Source organism: Hyposmocoma kahamanoa, unplaced genomic scaffold, assembly GCF_003589595.1.
Source record: "Hyposmocoma kahamanoa isolate Upper Pololo Valley unplaced genomic scaffold, ASM358959v1 99879, whole genome shotgun sequence".
Taxonomy (NCBI): domain Eukaryota; kingdom Metazoa; phylum Arthropoda; class Insecta; order Lepidoptera; family Cosmopterigidae; genus Hyposmocoma; species Hyposmocoma kahamanoa.
In genome coordinates, this window is record NW_020656077.1 from 6,178,697 (window position 1) to 6,196,703 (window position 18,007).

The 18,007-nt window shown below is 37.7% G+C and overlaps 1 protein-coding gene across 10 annotated transcripts in view; it reads left to right on the top strand.

The window, feature by feature from the left end:
• The window catches only part of LOC113239344 (tight junction protein ZO-1), a 212,423-nt gene that overhangs the window by 188,632 nt on the left and 5,784 nt on the right, over positions 1-18,007 (top strand). For 4 of the 10 annotated variants that reach the window (XR_003311180.1, XM_026476295.1, XM_026476302.1 and 1 more), the window contains exons 16-25: positions 698-922; positions 1,112-1,292; positions 2,300-2,406; positions 3,974-4,126; positions 7,364-7,485; positions 8,202-8,321; positions 12,469-12,600; positions 13,928-14,063; positions 15,846-15,989; positions 17,427-17,529. Coding sequence is in view for 9 of the 10 variants with exons in the window: in XM_026476295.1 (XP_026332080.1) it covers positions 698-922; positions 1,112-1,292; positions 2,300-2,406; positions 3,974-4,126; positions 7,364-7,485; positions 8,202-8,321; positions 12,469-12,600; positions 13,928-14,063; positions 15,846-15,989; positions 17,427-17,529 (1,423 nt within the window). In the remaining variant the exon portion in view is untranslated. Of the gene's footprint in view, positions 1-697; positions 923-1,111; positions 1,293-2,296; positions 2,407-3,973; positions 4,127-7,363; positions 7,486-8,201; positions 8,322-12,468; positions 12,601-13,927; positions 14,064-15,845; positions 15,990-17,426; positions 17,530-18,007 lie in introns of all 10 variants that reach the window. The other 6 variants (XM_026476297.1, XM_026476299.1, XM_026476300.1 and 3 more) reach the window with 3 other exon arrangements.

Consider the following 18,007-nt stretch of genomic DNA (forward strand, 5'->3'; position numbering starts at 1 on the left):
TTAATTACTCAAGTCGAGGACCTGGGACTGACTTAATTGATTTTTATATTTTTATTTATAAGGCATATCCATGTTATTTTTTCGTGGAGATAAAAGTGAAGTTTAGGTAAATAAGCGCCTGATTATCCAATGACTAATTATGATATAGCATCCTATTAACAACAGTGGTTACCACTAGAATAAGCACAACATAATATTTATAAGCAATCTTTATTTGCTCACGTTATTATCTGTATATTTTGCTGCATGTTATTAATCCGCTTTGCTTGTTGGTACTTACGTTAGTAGTATTTTCATTTCAAATAGGTACTTGAATACTGCATTTGCCAAATGCTTTTGTTAAGTTTTACAAGTAGATTTTTGAATAGCGTTTTGTGTTTGTAAATATGTTTACAACGATCTTACCAGTGTTTAGGACCACAGTTTTTATAAGGAGTTGACATTCAAAATGAGATAGAATCCAATTGATTTGGAAATTCAATTATGTTACATTATTTGAACGTTGACTGCCGAGTGTGTAAATTATCCAGCATTAATCATCTACAGACGCTAAATTGGATTTTAGTTTCTGTAACGTTTTTATTGCATTCATTCATTTGTCTTGTCTTGTCACCCCATTCCATAAACCCACCCTACCGGACGATGCTGCTCCTCAATATGGCACAAAATGATGGCTTCACAAAATGGCGGAAAACAGAGGCCTGAGCCGTTGTCTGACGATTTCTTATTCTCAATGTCGTCGAGTACGGAGAATAGACTGTCTTACGCGTCGAGTCCAGAGAGTGACTTGGAAGTGAGTCCCCCGCCGGCGCCGCGTCTCGTGAAATCGTCGTCCGACCCATCGATCGCCACCACACAGGACAATATGGATCGCGACGATGACATGAATCACATGGGCGACGCTGTCCCTCCTCCGTATACGGTTGGTATTGTAGTGACGCAATATGTTTTAATTTTCGTCGTTAGTACTATTACGTATTGTTATCTTTATGTTAAGGTTATACGCTACGCATGGTATGTGTTGCCGTTACATTAGTGGAAAATTCCAAATATTATATTTACAACATTCGAAAAGACAACAGGTTCTCACAATTCGTTTTGAAATTTATAGCAAGGTGGATATGGAGACAGCAAGTACGGGTTCTCATCGAACACGAACGGGGCTACAAACAACGGGGTAAATCACGGCGGTCAAAGCGGTCACAGCATGGGGCCCCCGCAGGCTGAGGCCCCGCCATACCACGCCAACCCGATGGCTCATTCTCCACCGCACTCCCCGCTATATGGAACTGGTAAGCACGTAACAGCTAGTGTTATTTATGGCTTATTAAGGTATGCGCGATTTGTCTGGTATGTCGAGCATTGATCTTTTTTGGCACTTCGTTAATGGTGAAAACAAAGACGTCATTACCGCCAGGGGCTCTTCTAGTATGCAAGACCGATTACCACCCGATGATTGTCTGTCGCCGCCATCTCATGTGCCGGTATGCTGAATGGACTACGAGACGTGGGTTACAGCTCAGGCTTCAGGCGAAGCCTCCTTAATAACTTACAACTTGCCCAACCGTACTGTACAAAACTAGATTGTTTTTTAACGTGACCTCTGACTATAGCATTAGCGAAAATTATGTAATTTTTTATTTGCTACTGCGATGTTATGTAATTGCGATGTTCATGTTTACTCATATTGGCTTGTAACTTTTCCGAATCATAAAATTGAAGTGTAAAAACAAATGTAAATATCACAAAAGGGTGCGTATATATCAAGCGAAAGCGCTGTGCGCGCGCTACCCGTGTACGATTCAGTTCGCCTCTGTAATGACATCTCATATTATGCGCGTGCGGGACACGCGAACATATCGTATTAGGTATGTAATGCACGTGTGTAGTTCACGAAGCTTTCCGAAACAGGCGAATTCGCTAGATTTGTACGCACCCTAAAATTTGAGTTGACTTGTCAATTGCGTACGAAGCAATTGAACCTTGACCCTTTACCGCTAGCGTTACATTGTTGGTAAATTCAGTATTACAAAATTTTCCGTAGTGAAAAACCACTTATTTCAAGAAATTGCTGCCGTGGCCCAATAGTTACCATGTCGATCTGCGTGTTACGCAGAGGTCCCGGGTTTGATTCCCGGGCCGGGAGAAATATTTGTATGGCTTACATTTATTTTTCTCGTGAGTTTTCTCATGCAATCACGATATAGGGTTTCCCTAATGCAGGGCTATGAGTGTATGCGATATTAATATTATTGTTGATGTAACGCTTTTGGTACTGACGGTTGTCTGTGTTCAGCAGTGCCCGAGCTGCCTCCGCGTGGAGGTGTGAACCGACCCGCGGGCGGAGTACTGCTGCCTGCGCCGCCGCCGGGTCGTCCGCCGCACACGCTTAGACATAATCCCTCTGTAAGTATGACGGTGAGTGCTGGAGCCTCGAGTATAACGAAAACGCGCGATTGTGTCGTGGCATTGATGCAAACGCGCGACTGCATCGATGCAGTAGTTTGTGTTGAATCGTCAGAAACGTGCATCGCGATTGTATCGTGTTTGCATCGCGATTGTATCGCGTTTGCGTCGCGTAAAGTTTATTACAGACATCTTAACAATTTCTTACTTGTCAAATATATTTAAAAATAAAAGTGATAAAATAATTTCATCTTTTTTAGTATGGACCGTTTTGTCCGGAACTAGCTCACATAAATTTTCTCTAATTTTGAGTTAAGTAGATATTTGTGAATTATGTTTTACAATATTTATTATACGGTTTTATTGACGTGTAGCGAACAAATTTTACGTTCAGCAATGGTGTAATCGTAAAATTCACACAGGTATTTTGATTTACAACACTATTGTAATAGTGCAATAAGCAGTGCGTTATGATTATCATGGTAGTAAAAATACCATGATGTACAGTAAAATTAATATTACTTAAAAATTGTTAAGAGAATGGGTTTGTTTCACCCAAATTCTAACCCCATTAACATTATCGCGAACCAGCTATGTGACGTGACGTCATTTATTACTAACAAAATAATACTAATAAGCACATTTTAACACATTTCTATGCAAGAGCAAGAGAGCTTATTCCATCCGTTTTATGAAATTCATCAGTCTGCTCTAGGTAATATATTTTTATCGACTTACTAAAACGAGTCAATATACATATACCAGAAGTGGTCTATTACTCCAAGGGTTTATATTGGTTTTTAGTCTCGACTTAAAACTTGCTTACTTTTCACTTCGATTGCAAGGAAAAACAATATTTCGTTCGTTTTTGCTCTAGAACAAAATTACGAATCAAAATTCTGAAGTTTTCGCGGTATTTTTTTTCACAGACACAGATACAACAAACACACTAACGCGGGTAAATAATATGGCGCTACCGTCTATGCGGAAAAGGCACGGAACTAAAATCTAGCGTGTTACAGGCTGTTTGAGTTTGTACACTCGAAGTAAATTTAAAAATTTGGTATTTTTTACTCTCTAGGGATTAAATTGTGCACTTTACTCCCGCTACGCAAGGCTTTAATGACGTACTTTTAGAGCATGAGAACTTAGAATAATAACGCATAGAAACCTAGTCCGCATACGCTAAGTGAGGCAAATTGAAGCGCTCCCAAAGGGCCTACACGAGCGGGCGGGCCGTCAGTGCTCAAGTTCAACTTGCACCGCGAACAGCTCAAGAATTTTAGCTAAAAATGACGAAATGTGCGGTAAATGAGTGTAAAAATACGTCAGACAAACATAAAATAGATACTAACATCACATTCCACAAGGAAGTAACGCGTTTCAACTTGTATTTTTATATAAATATTCACTAAAACCGAAAATTAACCTACTACTAAAACTAGCCTACATGAATTTGATTTTCGCCTCACTTGTGACAGTTCGTTTGATATGAAACTATCATTCTATGCGTTATTATTCTAAGCATGAGAAGTGAAAAAATAATAACGTGGTCCTCTGTCCACAGACAAACCGGCCAAGTGCACAGGAACGTCTTTTTGGTCCGTCCAAGGAGGGCAGCGACGAGGCGTCGACGTACACCGCGCGGCCCACCAGCATGATCATACAGCCTACGCAGAGTCAGGGCTCGCTGGACAGACATCGCCATCCCTCTAACCCGGTAATGCCTTCCTTCCTAATGCCTTTACAGCCGTTTTTCTCATTTGCATTTCAGGAACTCTCCAGATATTGGTACTTAAAGTCTTATTTTCACCTAAAAAGAAATGTCAATTCCTCTGATTTTGCTTAACCGAAAACTGAAACTTAATGAGATATTAAAAAACCGATTAGAGGGTATTGTAGGTCTCGTTTCGCTGACCCCGAATCGAGTTATTATAAATAAAATAAATAAATAAATGTAAATAACTCAGTTTCGCTTTATCGATTACGTTAGTGATAAGGAGGGCAATTAAGCAAATAAATATATTTATTTCTTCGTTTTGGATTTGGAGATTGTAATGCAACACCATCGAGTATATAACCAGAAATAGAGACGAAATAAGGGCCATATATTCCTGGTAACACATTAGCGATGCAGCTCTTATAAACATCAAATCTCGTTTGCACTGAAACATTGACAAGCCAACTACTGACCCGTGTGTACGTCTCCGTATATTTCAAAAAATATTCTGTATTTATTGTAATAAAGATAATATCTCTAACAATGCCGTGCTGTTCTATTCGGTGGTGTGGGAAAAACAGCAAAACATCTAATTACAAAACAAACGGAATCACATTTCATCGGTAATTAAATATTAAATATGTAATTTTGCAGTTTACGTCCATTATAGCAAAACACAAGTTAACTGATCGATTTGAAGTGAAACAGTTGACGACACCCGTCAATTGTTTCGAACTCGGGCTGGCCAATTGGAGCGCAGTTGTCACGGTAATGATATGGCAGAATAGTTTTCAAACAAATTAAATTACATTTCGTCTCTATTTCTGGTTATATGCTCGATGTGCTACACTAACCTAATACTGGGGCTAATGTTATCATGTTGTGTACACTATTTTTGGAATGTGGTCTAGGCTATTAATGTATCAAACTGTATCTGTTTCCATGTGATGATTACATTTTGTTTGTGCAGTTGTAGTGCCACTCAGAGCTTTATTGAGACATAAGTTGACAAGTCCCGTGTGCCAGTAATTTCAACAGCACTCTGCAACTGTTATGAACAGGTGTGTCGCTTACCATCAGGCGCACGACTTTTGCGTCCCGTCACTTAGTTATTACAAAAAAAACCTTACTTTTTAATACTTTACTACTTGGAGGCATAAATAAAATCGACTCCTCCTACATAAAGTATCGTATGTCGAAATTGCCAAGTTTACAGGGGAGTGTTTTAAAGTTCTCCGTTTCATTCAGCAAAGTGTTGTGATCATCTAATAAATCATCTAAGCGATATCTAGAATTGTATAATACTCTATGTGAGCAATGAGATTTGCCCTATAAAAGTGAGACGTCACGTGTTATGCTTATTTCAGTGAATTTAAAAGAACTTTAAAAGGCTCCCCTGTAAACTTGGCAATTTCGTAAAGATGCTTTATTATGGGCCTCATAAGAAGGCTCAAGGTCACGCAGTGGGCAATGGAGAGAGCGATGCTCAGTATTTCCATACGTGATAGAATCAGAAATGAGGAAATCCGTTAGAGAACTAAGGTAATCGATATAGCTTGAAGAATCGCTCAGCTGAAGTGGCAGTGGGCGGGGCACATAGCTAGGAGAACCAATGGCCGTTGGGGCGGAAAAGTCCTTCAATGGCGACACTCAGCTGGCAGGCGCCCCACCAGGTGGGCCGACGATCGTTGGGGGAGGCCTATGCCCAGCAGTGGGCGTCGCATGTCTGAATGATGATGATGACTTTACTTGTGCTTCTTTCTTGAAGAAGCAATTCTAGTTCTGAAACAGCGTGACGTTGGAACGTATTTGCTTTTTATTTATTTATACGTTACGCTAATATGGGCGGTGTTCTGCATAAACGAGGTAACCGTAACCCACAGAAAATCGTAAAATGACTTATGAATACAATCTTATACCTTAGAACATGAAGTTTAATATTTTGTTCACTACATCAATAAAAAAAATTGTTTTCACGAAACCTAGTTCGTTTTATGGGCGAATTTCGCAAAAATGTGTTACACGTAGTTAATACATGCATGCGAATTACAACCGATTAATTTTAAATGTAGTTTGAAACTTTGAATTTTGTTGATGATATGGACAGCCAAGGAAATGATATTGATTCCGAAACCGAGGAATGAGCAATTAGAATGTGGGAAGAATTTATTTTAAATTTGTGCAATAGCATAAATAACACTTTAATTATAAATTATTAAAATAGGAATTAAAAGGTATAACAATCATTAGTTAAAGCTTACATTAGTCCAATTTTACATTTTATGTTATGGAGTAAAAAAAAAGCCATTTCATTTTTAATTGTCCACAATTTCATTCTTTTACAGCGTCCAGTACTTTATTATATAACTTGGATGCTAATACAAACATCCCTCATGTAAAATTCCAAATTAGAGCGTTGTATGGGCCGTTTTTCTATTTTATTCCTTGTGTTCCCAGGATATTTAGTTTTGACTAAATTAAAGTTGCCTAGATTTAGTTTGATAAAAACACACCACATTCTTCCATGGGTTACCTATCAGCAGTCTGAAATGACATTTTCCAGAAATAACGTTTGGTCGAAATTTCATAACCTCCAAAGTAATTTTGAGAGGAAAATGTTTTTTTCTTTTAAACCTAACTTAACCTAACCTAACAGCACCTAATCGTGTATTTTCGATAAACATTCAACATATCCTGAAAGAACAACTGTTTCGTTATAATTCGGCTTTCGGTGTAATGAAAATTCGAACAAACGTTATTTCGTACAAAAAATTTTCGAGTTTGTGATAGGTTACCCTTTCATGCCATGGCATACAAAATCGTATGCCGTCATGGTGGCACTTCACGTGATTATTTGTATTTGCGTATTTGATATATTTGGCAAATAATCACCATGTGTAGATAGCATGTGTGACAATGTATTTGCTATCTAGTATATAACCAGATGTGCCTTGTTTGCTTATCCGATAAATACAGCGAACGCCAAACTCGATAAACATCAAAGGAGCCAAATAGGCAAATACGCGGGTAAACCGTCCACACTATGTTCCTATTCATTATTTCAACTCCTTATTTGATCATGTGTAGACGGCCATATTTGTCAGTGTCTGCTTGTTAATCAAGTAAATCAAACATCCAACATCGAATACAAGTAGCCAAGTGAAGTGCCGCTATAAAATGTGACTTATGTTAGAGCTCTAACTTTTCGTGTTGGTAATATTTGTTTTTATCGTGCAGCAGAGCTCGTATGATGGCACTTCGTCGTATGACTACAGCAGCGCGTCGAACAACGGGTCGGTGTTGGGTTCGCGGCTTCCGCCTAACGCGCCCGACGACCTAAAAGTAGCGCCGCCTTCTATGTAAGTATTCACCGTTAGCGTGTTGTTTACTGAAGAAGTTTTAGGCCATACTCAAATTCGTGAAATTCTCGCGCATTCTCGAGAACGCTTGCGCATTCCGTCTAAGACTTTGGCTCGTTTGTACGTTACACGAATGATCATCAAGTTCATGATACAATGTAGAAATATCTTTACAAAAAATCGCTCTCATTCCGTTGCAATTGAGCCTAAGTATAATGCTATTTGGGTACTTGAAAGTAGAGTGAACTTTTTTCGACATGCAGATGTACTCTTCTATAGTTTGTGTCATTTAGCATGTCGATAGCGGTCATTGACCCGAGTTGTCAGGATGTTTTACCAACATGATATTTAATTACTTTTTGTGAAATTACTCCACTAATTTGTTATAATTATTAATATAAAGATCAAACACTTAGAAAAATTTACTTCGATCCAGCTGGATTCGAACCAACGTCTTCTAGCAAACCGTAACAGACGCTGTGTCAACTAAGCAACGAAACAAACCAGCGGACCTTACGAATTTAACAAAAATGAAAAGCTAACAATAAAACTTTCGCACGTTACCGGAAACAGGAGAGTGTCATTTTCTCAAATAACATGTAAGTACAGTGGTAGGAATGTGAATGATAGCCATTGAGATGTTAAACGGCACATAGTATATATATTATGGTGCAAACTGGACTGTTTGATTCAGATTCTTATTTTTTTTTGTACAGAAAAATGGAACCGCCGCCTCCACCGAACCCGACGGCAATGTCTGCTCAGAGTCCACAGCGAAACTCCAACTCGCACGAGCACAACTCTCTCGACTATAGGAACGCAGAAAGTAATTATAGGTGGGTCATTCGTTTATACACGGTTAGAGCTGTAATTATCTTAAAATGTTAATGGACACCTATAAACTATAAACACCTATAAACATTGGAAAGCACTTTCACCGAGATAAAATGTATTTTCTCCTATAATATTCTATGGTTGGTCGAAAGCATCTCTAAAAAGTAAGATTTACCATAAGGCCATGGTCCACCCCTCCCATTGCAGTTACACCAACACTTTATAAAAATGTTACGTGAAGATGGCTGTGTTCTAAGGCAAGCTGAGTTCAATACGCGCGATCGTTGACAAGTTAGAGAACATTGCAAAGTATATAATAAGTTTGCGTGTGTGCATTTGTAAAATTTAACTGCCTGTTTTTTTTTTCTCTTGTTATTATTATTGGATACAAATATCGAACAAACACAAAGAAAAATTCTTTCGATACGTCTGGACTCTAATCGAATCAGCGTCTGTCGCCTCAACGTGGTTACAGACACTTGATCGTACTAGTCGGATTTTTCTCCGTCTTTTTTCAATTTTTGCATCAGTAATAATTAACTGCATGCAATGATGGCCGTTTTGACAGATAACAATAATGAGTCAAATCTCAATTCATTATCGAAAAAAATATAATCAAATCAGCTATAAGTTTTTAGATTTATAACTAGTATTGCAATGGGTAGCTGATTAAAAAGTTTTAATAAAACGAAAATAAAAATGTTTTGTATATCGTCAAGTCGAAATTGCTTTGTTTTGCATTGAGGTTAGAAACCAGTTTCCCGGAGGTAGAAGTTGTGCTGGCCAGTGATCCTAAAGTGACGGTCGTATTCATTGACTTACAATTATATGGACGTCGGGTCTGCGCTAAAAAGTGTCCGAACTTATAGGGCGTTTAAATCGTATACAGAGCGTCATTCACGGTTTATTCTTCGTTTGTTCGACTGACAGCGAAGCAAGCAAAATTAGACAGTACTTCGATGACATTACAATTTAAATTCAACGTTTTAGCTTTTTCATATTCCTTTAGAAGTCACTACGTTTAAATACGTTGACTTGGGACATTTTTTTCGTGGTTTTTGTATTAGACCCGTCGTCCATTTATTTGTAAGTCAATGATCGTATAAGATTACGTTTTTAAAAATTTCGAATTTCGAAAAACAAATGCCGAGTTGAGTCGTAAAATTATACATCCATAAATTTTACTGCACCTCACTATTGACAACAATGTTACATCTATTAACTCCTTCAACGTAGTTATGAACTAATACGAAATTTCATGAGGGGGTAAACGTCAAAACGGCCATCATAATGGCACATAACGTGCTAGTACTACATTGTAGTATTGTCATAAAAAATAGATGAAGGTATTAAAAATATCGTGATATTTAACAAAAATAAAACATATTTTTGTCGTTTTTTTATCAGGTCTTTCACAAAATGGCTATTCTCTAAGAAGTGGTAAATTCATTTTTACAGTATGATTAGATAATTGTTATTTTCTTTTTGATATCACCTTCATCACACTTAAGTCTTTCCAGTCATCTCTCTTATAAGCCATCTCCTTGACCTCTTTATAAGACACGACACCGGCCTTTTCCTTTATTGGGTCTATGTAACTGCGCCTATGTCGACCTCTTCCTCTCTTCCCCTCGATCTTTCCCTCCAAAATGGTCTTAAAGGAGTTGTCGTGTCGTATCAAATATCCAATCATTTTCCCGCGTCTATACTCTATAGTGTTCAGGATGGTTCTTTTCTCGTTTACCATTCTTAATACTTCCTCTTTAGTTTTCTTTACTATCCAACTTATGTCCTTCTTCCTCCTACAGCACCACATCTCAAAAGCTTCTAATCTTTCCCTATCTGTTTGTGTCAGTGTCCATGTTTCACATCCATAAATTGCAATACTCCAAATGTACACTCTAATTAAATTTTTTTTATAAACAATATTATTATCTAGAGATTTAATTAAGCATCATTACTCGCTTTAAGGCACATACGATTACAAGAATGTACACAGATTCACAATATACAAATATCGTAAAAAAACTAACAACCTCGCGCAGTGGCGTATTTGCAGTCCTGGCCACCCTAGCTCCCAGGCCATGTAGTCAGTACCAGCCGCCCCTTTCTCAGCATTTATCACATACTGGTAGACAACGTAATGAATTTACGTCGCAGACTTTTATGTAGTAGACCTTTTTAAAACCTACGATTTTCGAGAACATTGCTTTGATATGTCTCTGTCATATTACAAGGCGCACGCCAGTAAAGCGCCCAGCTGGCATGATTTTTGCCGACATCTTCAACATTTATTTCAGCCAACTTACACAAAACCTGAATAAATTATACACTTAATCATTCTTCATGAATGACTCTGTCTATTGGTGGGAACTGCATGAAAATCCGTTCAGTAGTTTTTGAGTTTATCGCAATCAGACAGACAGACGCGATAGTGATATGAACCATTTTATACATAAAATGTATGTGATTTAGGAAGATTATTGTTATACTATGCGGTGCAGTGCGGCTCGCCATAGTGTGCGTCAGCCTTTAGAATATTTAGGTACTTTAGTTGAGTTATTTCTTGTCATCGTCAGTGGATTTTTTACCACCATTGACCGCCTCTAAATCTGGCCGCCTTAGGCCCGGGCCTTAGGTCAAATCCGCCACTGGATACTAACATCATAAACAACAACTTTTGTTCATAACTAAGTAACCGACAGTTTTAGCGAATTTGAATTAGCACCCTTACTAAATTAAACGTTAACTACCCGAAGCGAGAGACTGGAGTGCATACTAGGTAACAAGACCTATGTCCCAGGTCTCCGACTCCCACCCCTTACAATTCAGTTTTTCACAAAGTGGTCGAGCATGATATCTGGCGCCCTTCTGCTCATTTTCATGAAGCCACTGGTCATTGTAGTTCCATTAAGATTACATTGCAAGTATGATATCAACAGTAGAACTCGTTGTGAAAGAGTTCGTCCAGGGACGAACCTCCACCTTACCTATTTCTGCCGCCAAGCAGTAATGCTAGCAGTCGTAAAGATACTTGTAAAATTACAGTCACATGGGACTTGGCAACTTATGTCTTAGGGTGACTCAGATCTTTGCGATTTAAAGCTCTGAGTGCACTGTAACAGTTATGGACATGCGTGTACCTTACCATCAGGCGCACGACACGTTCGTCCTATCATTTGATATAATAAAAAAAATGATAATATTTGCTATTCTTTTAAAATTTCGTTGCAATGACAGTAGTCTTAATTGAATGTCAGTGATGGCATATTCATACATACTTTACTAACATTCGAATTTGCCTTACTTGAACTATATTGGAAATTACTAGGCATATCTTAATTTTTATATCGTTTAAAGAGCAATTTAGTCTTCAAGTTAAATATGTACAATATTAGTACACTACGTCATCGAAGCTCAATCTCTGACAAAGTCTAATCTCTGACAAGACACTAACCTTAACTTTTAGCAGAATACCAATCCTACAAAATCTTGCCATCACTTTATCCGGCACACAATTCAGATGTTTCAAAATTAGCAGACTTGGGATCCCGACATCGAGTATATAACCAGAAATAGAGACGAAATGTTATTTAATTTGTTTCAAAACTAAATTGCCAAATCATTACGGTGACAACTGGGCTCCGATTAGCCAGCCCAAATTCAAAACAAATTTGAAGTGAAACAATTGACGGATGTCGTCAATTGTTCCACTTCAAATCTACCACCAAAACAGCTTTGCTATAATGGACGAAAATTGATAAATTACATATTTAATTGCCGATGAAATTTGATTCCGTTTGTTTTGTAATTAGATGTTTTGCTATTTTTCCCACATCACCGAATGGAACAGACCCCCATTGTTAGAGAATATTATCTTTACTACAGAATATATTTGGAATCACACAGTTCAGAAATACACACAGGTCAGTTGTTGGCGCTGTTCTGTTTCAGCTTTCTAATTTGTGATTTCAGCGCAAACGAGAGTTGATATAAGGCCCATTTGTCTGATGAGTTGCCAGGGATGGATGGCCCTTATTTCGTCTGTATTTCTGGTTATATACTCGATGGATCCCGGTCAACGAATAAGGATTTTATTTAAATATAGAAAATGAAAGTGTCATCTCCGAAAATGTGGTGTTGTAACAGGTTAGGAGAGAACTACCGCTCGCCACAGCAGAGTCGGCCTCCGCCGGTGAACGGTAACAGCCCACACACACCCATGCACACAAGAGGACCTTCACTGCCCAACGTGCCAAACAATGACCATGCTAAGTACAGGTACAGGCATCTGCAAAATGACATATTAATGATTATTTATCTATACAAATATTTTATGAAAAATCTGTAAGGTTGTTACCACATCAACAAATCTATAGACGGCTCCCTAAATAAACGACGACATAAAAGCGTCGCGACGATGCAATGTATACAGGCAGCGCTCGCATCAGTGGCATAACTTTCTTGCTTGTACATTTTAAAAGCTACTAGAGAACCCACGGTAAGAATTACTAATTGATTTGTCGATCGACCAACCATCCGTCGTTGATAGTCGAATGATCGTTTGATCGATCGACATTGGTCGATAAATCAATGTTAACATTTCGATACCGAAATTTCACGCGTTTAAACAATTATTAAGTATTATTTGCATTTCGTCGGTGTATTGTAGAAAGGGCAAAGGCGCCATTTCGAAATTTGTTTTCAAGGGAGCATGTTTTAGGTCTTCACGACCTTTTTTAAAATAATTACGTCCTGTTTTAAATTCAAATTTAAAACCTTTAACTTAATTAAAATCAAAATTGAATTTTAAAACAGGACGTAAATATTTTAAAACAATCGTGAATAACTAAAACATGTCCTCCTGAAAAATGTTTCGAAATGGCGCTATCGCCCTTTCTATAAAACACCGAACGGTATTGTCCTGACATTTTGCGTAAAGTTTAAAAACCAATGTTACTAAACCAAACGATCGACGTCGATCGATGTGGTAACAACCTAACGGAAATAATGATAATATTGTGCTAGGAAACCAAATCAATTACCTGGTCTCTAATTAGGGGATTTCCTTCTAACTTAATTCCGATACATTATCCAAGACACGCACATCAGAACCAATTTTGAAAAGATAGTTTTCCGAGCAGGTCTTACCCGAACCCCGGTCTTCCACATCTAGCGTAATATATATTTTGTATGATTATATATTATATACCTATATGTAGGACTAATTCTTGCATATAGATGCAGTAGTGCTTCTTGTTAAAGAATTCGTCCAATTCGTCCAAAAAATTGTACAATATTTGAATAAGAATAATAATTAACATTTGAAAACGGGAATAAACGCGTTTACATACGAATAGGTATTTTTCACACCTACCTAGTTTCCCGACGTTTCGGCCAGGTTGCACTGGCCGTGGTCACGGGCCGAGTCAGTCAGCCCGTGACCACGGCCAGTCAGTCAGCTAGGTAGGTGTGAAAAATACCTATGATCTATATCATTACTTTATCATTGCTATTATATAATTATCTTTATAAGTACTGTATCACTACCAATGATCTATTTCATTATTGAAATAGAATAAAACCTAATTGTATAATTTATCCTTAGCGGACGCACAAATTCGGCATCACAAGCGGACTACAGTGGACGCGGCGGTGCCCCCGTGCCGCCATACAAGCCTGTTCCACCACCAAAACCTAAACACTACAGACCGCCCGATAACACGCACCACCCTAGGAATGGAGTAAGTAATTTTCAGTAAGGCGTACGAATCCCCTACATGCACCATGTATGAAAGGGCGGACTATGAAATTATTAAGACAATGCGTGGCTTTCAATAGTGCTTGTAATCTAATACAGTTTTGTGTTGACTGTTTTGACTTCACAGTTCAATGTCAGTGTAGATTTGAGCAAACGCAATGTAATGTAAAGATACAGTCCATCTGTCTCTTTCGTTAATATAACATTTATTTTAGTTTTAAACTATCTATTATCATAGATCCTTCTAAATATTTTTATTTATTTTTTTTTACTACCATGTTTTTTTATAACAATATTTCACTATAAGTTTGTTAGTATTGATACTAATATCGAACGAATACAAAGGAAAATTCCTTCAATCCGAACGGACTCGAACCAGTGTCTGTTGCCTCAACGTGGCTTCAAAATTTTTGATTTTGATACAAATGCATATCAATTAAAATTATCAGATCTTATGAAAAAGTAGCTATTTCTCGTAATTCATGATTTATAGTATGTGATTAAGAGGTACTGAGTCGAAGTTCTTGTTCGCTGACACGACGTGAAAGCCTTGCATGCTTCAGTAAAAGAAGTTAAAAGCGGTTTAATGGTCATAATGTTTTAATATAACACCGCCGGTTATCACTAACATTTTGTGGCATTTGTTGCTGTTCATTTTGACTTGATAAGTGTAATTTTAAGATTAGTTTTCTGTACCTAATTTCCGTAGCAATTTTCATTATTTAAGTATTCGAGTAAATTATCGTGAAATATTAAATAATTATTTCAGGATACTATATTAAATAATACTTCAAGATAAAGTTGTACAATATTTGAATAAGAATAAAAATTAACATTTGGAAACGGGAATAAACGCGTTTACATACGAATAGGTATTTTTCACACCTACCTAGTTTCCCGACGTTTCGGCCAGGTTGCACTGGCTGTGGTCACGGGCGGAGCCAGTCTGCCCGTGACCACGGCCAGTCAGTCAGCTAGGTAGGAGTGAAAAATACCTATTCGTATGTAAAGGCGTTTATTCCCGTTTCCAAATGTTAGTACAATGCAACGCGATGGTTTAAAACTATAAGAATAAAAATTGCCACTGAAATTGGGTAGAGAAAACTAACCTGAAAATTACACATAAATGCTTATGAGTCCATACTACCTCGGCTTGAATTCAAATTTTTACCGTACTAATACGGTTCATTTTGTTAAGGTCGAGCGGCAGGGTCACTGGGTTTATTTCAGAATAAATTTTTTTTACAAACGAAAATAAATCCATTTGAAATATGTATATCGTATAGTATGAATACATGTTCTATTTAGTTCAGTTGATATAAAACAAAATCATTCTTATATATAAAGTTCCGATTGAATACAGCGGTTTTATTGTAAAATTTCGAGGTAAGGCTGAATGGTTATCATGCCGGACTGCCACGCAGAGGTCCCAGGTTCGATTCCCAGGCCGGGAGAAATATTTGTATGGTCTTCATTTATTTCTCTCGTGAGTTTGGGTGTAATTTGTGGTTGTCTATGTGTGTGTCCATGGCACCCGCGACAGTTATGTTGAGTGTGTGCGTTATTAAATGTCGTGAATATTTTTAAGAATCGTGTTTTCACATGCATATCCTCAATTTTACTATATATTTTTTCCAAAGTGTAAAGATTCAACAATTCCACTGTTATGCGGCCAAAGCCATTTGAAGTAGTATAGACTCTGCAACAACATTCATTAAAGGCTTGAGTTTGTATATATTGTAATTAATATACGGTGATGCTGTAGAGCATGGAGCCGCCTCCCCCCGCACCAGTGCACCAGTCCCCGCGGCCACCCGCTCCCGCCGGTTACCCTCACTACTCGCACCAACACTCACACTCGCAACCGGCTCACCGACCCGGGCCGCATCCCCATAATAACTATCAACAGGTAAGTTTAAGAGATCAGGGCTGGTCTTTATCTCGTGCTTGTTTCTTGTGTCTACTGGGAACGTGCACTGTACCTTTTAAAATCATCTGCATATTACATTTGTTGTCCTTGATATAATAGTCATGCGAATAAAAAATAAATTAAAATTTATTTGACAAAACATGTTTACAATTTCGAATTTACCGCGGTCCTCACACTAGGCAAGCCCGAATCGTGATGTCCCAGATATACGATTTACATACATTACGTATTAGCCTCTAAAAGGAAAATAAATCGACATAAAATAAATATGATAAATAGGTATACATATAATTTAAAAATATGAACAATATTTTCTGCAATCTTATAAATGAATAAAATGAAATTAAATGCTGCTTCAACATATAATTAATCAAATTTTCAACAAAATCATAAGGGAGACACCACATTTATCGACACGGAAACGCATTATGCCGACCAGAAAAAGCTTTAACATGTATTAAGATAGAAGAAGACAAGAAATAATAACGCAACGTCTCTTTCGCTCTTATTGCATGGACATAGACCATTCTTTGGCCGACTCCCTAAGTTGATGATGATGACAAAGCCTGTCATAACCCTTTCGAATACCAAAATTTCTGTACCACTGCTATTGTCCTTGCATATCTGGAAAGAATTTCAAATGATTGTTTATGCTCCATCATTGAACAGTGTTTGAAAGAACATGGACAAGTGGTTATTGTCAGACATCGAAATAAACACTCTTGGGGTGGATAATATTATTATCCACATTATCCATAATATAATTTAGTAATAGGTAGATCTTCTTGTGAATGAGTTCGTCCAGGGAAGTACTGCCACCTTACCTATTTCTGCCGCCGAGCGGTAATGTTAGCATTACTGCGTTCCGGTTTTGAAGGGTAAGGGTGCTGATGAAATTACAGACATTTAGGACTTGTCAACTTATGTCTCCAGGTGATGGGTGCAGCGGCAGTGCCCCTCAGATCTTTGTGATTTAAAGCTCTGAGTGGCACTGCAACTGTTATGGACAGGCGCGTAGCTTACCATCAGGCGCACGACTTGTTCGTCCCGTCACTTGATATTATATAAAAAAAATCTTCCTCTGGAATCTCGGAATTGTTTATATTGCATTTTTTTTATAATTAGCTGCTTACGGTAGTGTGCAATTGTAAGTAAACATAGTTATAATTATTTTGTTTAATTTTTTTAGGTCTTATCCATTTAATATATATTCCTTCAAGTTTAACGCTACCTTTTCCGTTTTCTGATTAGTCAAAGTTTGTGAATGTCAAGTAAAAGACAGTAATGTAGTATACGTAATATTTAATGATAACGCACGCTGACCTGAAAATCTAAATCTGTGTAATCTAATAGACCGCAAACAATATAGACATAAATATAAACCGGTATTTTGACATGTTTATTATTCCTTTGCAGCAAAACATGTACGGTGGTCAGATGCCGCCTCAGTCGCCGCCATATTCTGGTCCGCCATCGCATCATCGCGCGATCAATCTGCCACATAACCCTCATCTCATCGGTAAGACTATATTCCTACGGAGTCACCTTTTGTATTATCATGTTTTTCCTTTTGACTTCTCTTATTTCCGCCAAATAATAAGCTTAGCCATCAAAAGAGGCAATGTTGCCAGCTTTCTGAGCACGATGCTCTTGATGAATGTTAAGTAGAAGGGTTTAAGGTAGATAATTTCTTTTTTATGTTCGTTTTTCTTTTTTATATTTTGTTTACTAAATATGAGTCCTGAGTTGTTATAGCCCACTTTAGGAGTGCATATAGTTAACTCGCCTTATCATTATGATGAAAGACATGATTGGTCAGTCACGATTGGTCAGATTGGATAGATTGGTCAGACATGGTTGGTCGGTTAGTATAAAGCTAAATTTCTAAAATTTCTAAAAAAATGAAACTATTTTTCCGGATTTAAATCGCGTATATTTGTTTTTTCAAACAAACCGACGTTTCGGGCCCTTTACAGGTCCCATGGTCACGGTTGACT